At 44.1% G+C, this 7,500-nt stretch overlaps 1 protein-coding gene across 1 annotated transcript in view; it reads left to right on the top strand.

Annotated features, from left to right (window-relative positions):
- Window positions 1–7,500, top strand: part of garnl3 (GTPase activating Rap/RanGAP domain like 3) — a 174,666-nt gene that overhangs the window by 75,486 nt on the left and 91,680 nt on the right. The window contains exon 3 of the mRNA XM_031802695.1: window positions 2,643–2,717. Coding sequence (XP_031658555.1) covers window positions 2,643–2,717 — 75 coding nt within the window. The remainder of the gene's footprint in view (window positions 1–2,642; window positions 2,718–7,500) is intronic.

A 7,500-nucleotide genomic window follows, 5' to 3' on the forward strand; every position in this document is an offset into this window, starting at 1 on the left:
CCACATGTTACGCGAGTGCAGCGTCAAAAGGACCTTGTGGCTACAGGAGCCAAGGTAAGTTGCTAGCTAGCATTAAACTTATCTTATAAAAAACAATCAATCTTCACATAATCACTACACATGGTTGATGATATTACTAGTGTCCTCTCATGCCCAGAGAGAGGCCTGTTCCTTGATAGGGAGTTAGGGCCTTTAGGCCTGTATGTGTCCTCTTATGCCCAGAGAGAGGCCTGTTCCTACTAACTTGTCCTGCGTTGCAGGGTATCGGTATCGGCATTGAAAAATCATAATCGGTTGACGTCTAGTTTAAACCATGACCTAATACACAGTGTTGTACTTATTCCATTACTATGATATATAAGAGTGGATAGAATGTCCTAGTCTCTAGGAGCTGCAGTGCAGCATAGAATTATAGACATGGAAAACTGCCTACATTGCATAACCCCCAACCCCCCATAAACACACTTCCTGTTCTCCTCTTGGCTTCTTCTGACCATTATAGACCATCTGCGGCAGAACACACACACATGCAGAGAGAGTCCGGTGTGCCAGCACTGTGCCACGTTTTGGTGAACACTTTGGCAGAGCACAACTTTATATCATTCAGAGAATGACAGAAGAGTTAGAGAGGGAAGAGGGAGAGAGACACCCTATATCATTCAGAGAATGACAGAAGAGTTAGAGAGGGAAGAGGGAGAGAGACACCCTATATCATTCAGAGAATGACAGAAGACAGAGTTAGAGAGGGAAGAGGGAGAGAGACACCCTATATCATTTAGAGAATGACAGAAGAGTTAGAGAGGGAAGAGGGAGAGAGACACCCTATATCATTCAGAGAATGACAGAAGAGTTAGAGAGGGAAGAGGGAGAGAGACACCCTATATTATTCAGAGAATGACAGAAGAGTTAGAGAGGGAAGAGGGAGAGAGACACCCTATATCATTCAGAGAATGACAGAAGAGTTAGAGGGAAGAGGGAGAGAGACACCCTATATCATTCAGAGAATGACAGAAGAGTTAGAGGGAAGAGGGAGAGAGACACCCTATATCATTCAGAGAATGACAGAAGAGTTAGAGAGGGAAGAGGGAGAGAGACACCCTATATCATTCAGAGAATGACAGAAGACAGAGTTAGAGAGGGAAGAGGGAGAGAGACACCCTATATCATTTAGAGAATGACAGAAGAGTTAGAGAGGGAAGAGAGAGAGAGACACCCTATATCATTCAGAGAATGACAAAAGAGTTAGAGAGGGAAGAGGGAGAGAGACACCCTATATCATTCAGAGAATGACAGAAGACAGAGTTAGAGAGGGAAGAGGGAGAGAGCAACTGAGTAGAGGGAGAAGATGGAGAGAGCAGAGAGGAGAGGTTCTGTGTTGGGTTGCCAGGCAACCAGGCTTTGTGCGGTATGCGGGGCAACGGGGTGAGAGGAGAGGAGGAGGGGAAGGAAAGGAAAGGAGAGAGGATGTCATGTCTCTACAGTGAGAAGAAATGTCAGGTTGATGGAGAGACAGGTGAAGATGGCTACTTCCTCCTCTTTTGCTATGGAGAGTAGTAAACACAATCACACAATCACAGTGGATGAAGCTGGTCCCAGCAGGTCCTGTATTGTCACTGGAGGACCATTGTAAACAAAAGCTAGCATCATTATTAGGACTGAGGACAACACAGAGGATGACTCACTGTGGCCGGGATTCAATCCCATGTGTTCGCATTCACAGTAAAAGTGGCATATGTCAACTCAATAAAAATAAAGTGCAATCGGATTGAAACCCGGCCTATGGTGTCATTTCCCAGACAGGCGGTGTACAGGTACAGTTCATCTCTATCTGTAAATAGTACACCCGACTACCTCATCCCCATATTATTACTTACCCTCTTGCTCTTTGCAACCCAGTATCTCTACTTGCACATCATCATCTGCACATATATCACACCAGTATTAATGCCCTATTCATTGCCTACCTCCCTACTCTTCTACATTTTCATACACTGAACATAGATCTTTCTATTTTTATTTTATTTGTGTTACTGACTGTATGTTTGTTTATGTGTAACTCTGTGTTGTTGTTTTTGTCGCACTGCCTTGCTTTATCTTGGCCAGGTCGCAGTTGTAAAATGAGAACTTGTTCTCAACCGTGTCCTCTCTCTCTCTCTCTCTCTCTCTCTCTCTCTCTCTCTCTCTCTCTCTCTCTCCTCTTTCTCTCTTTCTCTCTCTCTCTCCTCTTTCTCTCTCTCTCCTCTTCATCTCTTTCTCCCTCCCTTTTTCTCGCTCTCCCTCTCCCTCTCCTCCTTTCTCTCTCTCCCTATCCTCTCTCTCTCTCCCTCTCCTCTTTCTCTTTCTCCCTCTCCTCTTTCTTTCTCTCTGTCTCTCTCTCCCTCTCCTCTTTCTCTCTCTCTCTCCCTCTCCTCTTTTTCTTTCTCCCTCTCCTCTTTCTTTCTCTCTGTCTCTCTCTCCCTCTCCTCTTTCTCTCTCTCTCTCCCTCTCCTCTTTTTCTTTCTCCCTCTCCTCTTTCTCTCTCTCTCCCTCCCTCTCCTCTTTCTCTCTCTCCCTATCCTCTTTCTCTCTCTCCTTCTCCTCTTTCTTTCTCTCTGTCCCTCTCCTCCTTTCTCTCTCTCTCTCTCTCTCGATCCTCCCTCTAGCTGATCTCTAGTGATGCAGACGGAGCCATACAGAGAGCGGGTCGTTTCCGAGTGGAGAATGGCTCATCAGATGAGGTGAGGACCCCTACACGCACCCACATACACACACTCACTGGTCTATAGTTATTTATTTGGATCTACAGTGACGCATGCAATTACACACACATACAAACACACACAGACATGGGACGTATGGGGATGTGGTGATCAGTGTGTGTGTGTGTGTGTGGTCATGAGCTGGTGAACAATTAAACAGTAAAAACTATGTCTTTGGATCAACCCCCAAAATAAATACTTTACGCTTCCAAATGTTACTACCTCCCAACGCTGAAAACTATTTTTACCTCCCAACGCTGAAAACTGTTACTACCTCCCAACGCTGAAAAATGTTACTACCTCCCAACGCTGAAAAATGTTACTACCTCCCAACGCTACCAAATGTTACTACCTCCCAACGCTTCCAAATGTTACTACCTCCCAACGCTACCAAATGTTACTACCTCCCAACGCTTCCAAATGTTACTACCTCCCAACGCTGAAAACTGTTACTACCTCCCAACGCTGAAAAATGTTCCTACCTCCCAACGCTGAAAAATGTTACTACCTCCCAACGCTGAAAAATGTTACTACCTCCCAACGCTGAAAAATGTTACTACCTCCCAACGCTACCAAATGTTACTACCTCCCAACGCTACCAAATGTTACTACCTCCCAACGCTGAAAAATGTTACTACCTCCCAATGCTGAAATATTTTACTACCTCCCAACACTGAAAAATGTTACTACCTCCCAACGTTGAAAAAGGTTACTACCTCCCAATGCTGAAAAATGTTACTACCTCCCAACGCTACCAAATGTTACTACCTCCCAATGCTTCCAAATGTTACTGCCTCCCAATGCTACCAAATGTTACTACCTCCCAACGCTACCAAATGTTACTACCTCCCAACGCTACCAAATGTTACTACCTCCCAACGCTTCCAAATGTTACTACCTCCCAATGCTGAAAAATGTTACTACCTCCCAACGCTGAAAAATGTTACTACCTCCCAACGCTTCCAAATGTTACTATCTCCCAACGTTGAAAAATGTTACTACCTCCCAACGCTGAAAACTGTTACTACCTCCCAACGCTGAAAAATGTTACTACCTCCCAACGCTGAAAAATGTTACTACCTCCCAACATTGAAAATGTTACTACCTCCCAACGCTTCCAAATGTTACTACCTCCCAACGCTTCCAAATGTTACTACCTCCCAACGCTTCCAAATGTTACTACCTCCCAACACTGAAAAATGTTACTACTTCCCAAAGCTTTCAAATGTTACTACCTCCCAACGCTTCCAAATGTTACTACCCCCCAACGCTACAAATGTTACTACCTCCCAACGCTTCCAAATGTTACTACCTCCCAACGCTTCCAAATGTTACTACCTCCCAATGCTACCAAATGTTACTACCTACCAACGCTTCCAAATGTTACTACCTCCCAATGCTACCAAATGTTACTACCTACCAACGCTTCCAAATGTTACTACCTCCTAACGCTTCCAAATGTTACTACCTCCCAACGCTTCCAAATGTTACTACCTCCCAACGCTGAAAAATGTTACTTCCTCCCAATGCTGAAAGATGTTACTACCTCCCAACACTGAAAAATGTTACTACCTCCCAACGCTGAAAAATTTTACTACCTCCCAACGCTGAAAAATGTTACTACCTCCCAACAATGAAAAATGTTACTACCTCCCAACGCTGAAAAATATTACTACCTCCCAACGCTGAAAAATGTTACTACCTCCCAACGCTAGCAAATGTTACTACCTCCCAATGCTGAAAAATGTTTGTACCTCTCAATGCTGAAACATGTTACTACCTCCAAATGCTTCCAAATGTTACTACCTCCCAAGGCTTCCAAATGTTACTACCTCCCAACACTAAAAAATGTTACTACCTCCCAAAGCTTTCAAATGTTACTACCTCCCAACGCTTCCAAATGTTACTACCTCCCAACGCTGAAAGATGTTACTACCTCCCAAAGCTTTCAAATGTTACTACCTCCCAACGCTGAAAAATGTTACTACCTCCCAACGCTTCCAAATGTTACTACCTCCCAACGCTTCCAAATGTTACTACCTCCCAACGCTGAAAAATGTTACTACCTCCCAACACTGAAAAATGTTACTACCTCCCAACGCTACCAAATGTTACTACCTCCCAATGCTAGCAAATGTTACTACCTCCCAACGCTACCAAATGTTACTACCTCCCAACGCTTCCAAATGTTACTACCTCCCAACGTTTCCAAATGTTACTACCTCCCAACGCTTCCAAATGTTACTACCTCCCAACGCTTCCAAATGTTGCTACCTCCCAACGCTGAAAAATTTTACTACCTCCCAACTCTGAAAAATGTTACTACCTCCCAACGCTGAAAAATTTTACTACCTCCCAACTCTGAAAAATGTTACAACCTACCAACGCTGAAAAATGTTACTACCTCCCAACTCTTCCAAATGTTACTACCTCCCAACGCTAGCAAATGTTACTACCTCCCAACGCTAGCAAATGTTACTACCTCCCAACTCCGAAAAATGTTACTACCTCCCAACGCTGAAAAATATTACTACCTCCCAATGCTGAAAAATGTTACTACCTCCCAACGCTGAAAAATGTTACTACCTCCCAACGCTGAAAAATGTTACTACCTCCCAACGTTTCCAAATGTTACTACTTCCCAACGCTTCCAAATGTTACTACCTCCCAACGCTTCCAAATGTTACTACCTCCCAACTCTGAAAAATGTTACTACCTCCCAACGCTGAAAAATGTTACTACCTCTCAACTCTGGAAAATGTTACTACCTCCCAACGCTGAAAAATATTACTACCTCCCAACGCTGAAAAATGTTACTACCTCCCAACGCTAGCAAATGTTACTACCTCCCAATGCTGAAAAATGTTTCTACCTCTCAATGCTGAAACATGTTACTACCTCCAAATGCTTCCAAATGTTACTACCTCCCAAGGCTTCCAAATGTTACTACCTCCCAACACTGAAAAATGTTACTACCTCCCAAAGCTTTCAAATGTTACTACCTCCCAACGCTTCCAAATGTTACTACCTCCCAACGCTGAAAGATGTTACTACCTCCCAAAGCTTTCAAATGTTACTACCTCCCAACGCTGAAAAATGTTACTACCTCCCAACGCTTCCAAATGTTACTACCTCCCAACGCTTCCAAATGTTACTACCTCCCAACGCTGAAAAATGTTACTACCTCCCAACACTGAAAAATGTTACTACCTCCCAACGCTACCAAATGTTACTACCTCCCAATGCTAGCAAATGTTACTACCTCCCAACGCTACCAAATGTTACTACCTCCCAACGCTTCCAAATGTTACTACCTCCCAACGCTTCCAAATGTTACTACCTCCCAACGCTTCCAAATGTTACTACCTCCCAACTCTGAAAAATGTTACTACCTCCCAACGCTGAAAAATTTTACTACCTCCCAACTCTGAAAAATGTTACTACCTCCCAACGCTGAAAAATGTTACTACCTCCCAACTCTGAAAAATGTTACTACCTACCAACGCTGAAAATGTTACTACCTCCCAACTCTTCCAAATGTTACTACCTCCCAACGCTAGCAAATGTTACTACCTCCCAACGCTAGCAAATGTTACTACCTCCCAACTCCGAAAAATGTTACTACCTCCCAACGCTGAAAAATGTTACTACCTCCCAATGCTGAAAAATGTTACTACCTCCCAACGCTGAAAAATGTTACTACCTCCCAACGCTGAAAAATGTTACTACCTCCCAACGTTTCCAAATGTTACTACTTCCCAACGCTTCCAAATGTTACTACCTCCCAACGCTTCCAAATGTTACTACCTCCCAACTCTGAAAAATGTTACTACCTCCCAACGCTGAAAAATGTTACTACCTCTCAACTCTGGAAAATGTTACTACCTACCAACGCTGAAAAATGTTACTACCTACCAACGCTGAAAAATTTTACTACCTCCCAACTCTTCCAAATGTTACTACCTCCCAAAGCTTTCAAATGTTACTACCTCCCAATGCTTCCAAATGTTACTACCTCCCAACGTTTCCAAATGTTACTACCTCCCAACACAGAAAAATCTATATTTATCAACAAAGGAGCTAATTGTGGACGTCAAGAAACAGCAGAGGGACCACCCCCCTGTCTACATCGACGGGACCGCAGTGGAGAAGATGAAAAGCTTCATGTTCCTCGGCGTACACATTACTGACAATCTGAAATGGTCCACCCACACAGACATTGTGGTGATGAAGGAGCAACAACGCCTCTTCAACCTCAGGAAGCTGAAGAAATTTGGCTTGGTCCCTAAGACCCTCACAAACTTTTACAGATGCACAATTGAGAGCATCCTGTCGGGGGTGGAGCAGTCTGTTCAACACATCACTGGGGGCACACTGCCTGCCCTCCAGGACACCTACAGCACCCGATGTCACAGGAAGGCCAAAAATATCCCCGAGGACATCAAACACCCGAGCTACTGCCTGTTCACACTGCTATCATCCAGAAGGCGAGGCGAGGTCAGTACAGGTACATCAAAGCTGGGACCGGGAGACTGAAAAACAGCTTCTATCTCAAGGCCATCAGAATGTTAAATAGCCATCACTAGCCGGCTACCACTCGGTTGCGCAACCCTGCATCTTAGAGGCTGCTGCCCTGTGTACATAGACATGGAATCCTTGATGATCTTCTTGGCCTTCCTGTGACATCCTAATCTATTGATTTCTTTTGACTGGGAATACAGATATGCATATGTTGGTCACAGATTTAAAAAAGGTATAGGCA

The sequence above is a fragment of the Oncorhynchus kisutch genome, linkage group LG23 (assembly GCF_002021735.2).
Source record: "Oncorhynchus kisutch isolate 150728-3 linkage group LG23, Okis_V2, whole genome shotgun sequence".
Classification (NCBI taxonomy): Eukaryota; Metazoa; Chordata; class Actinopteri; order Salmoniformes; family Salmonidae; genus Oncorhynchus; species Oncorhynchus kisutch.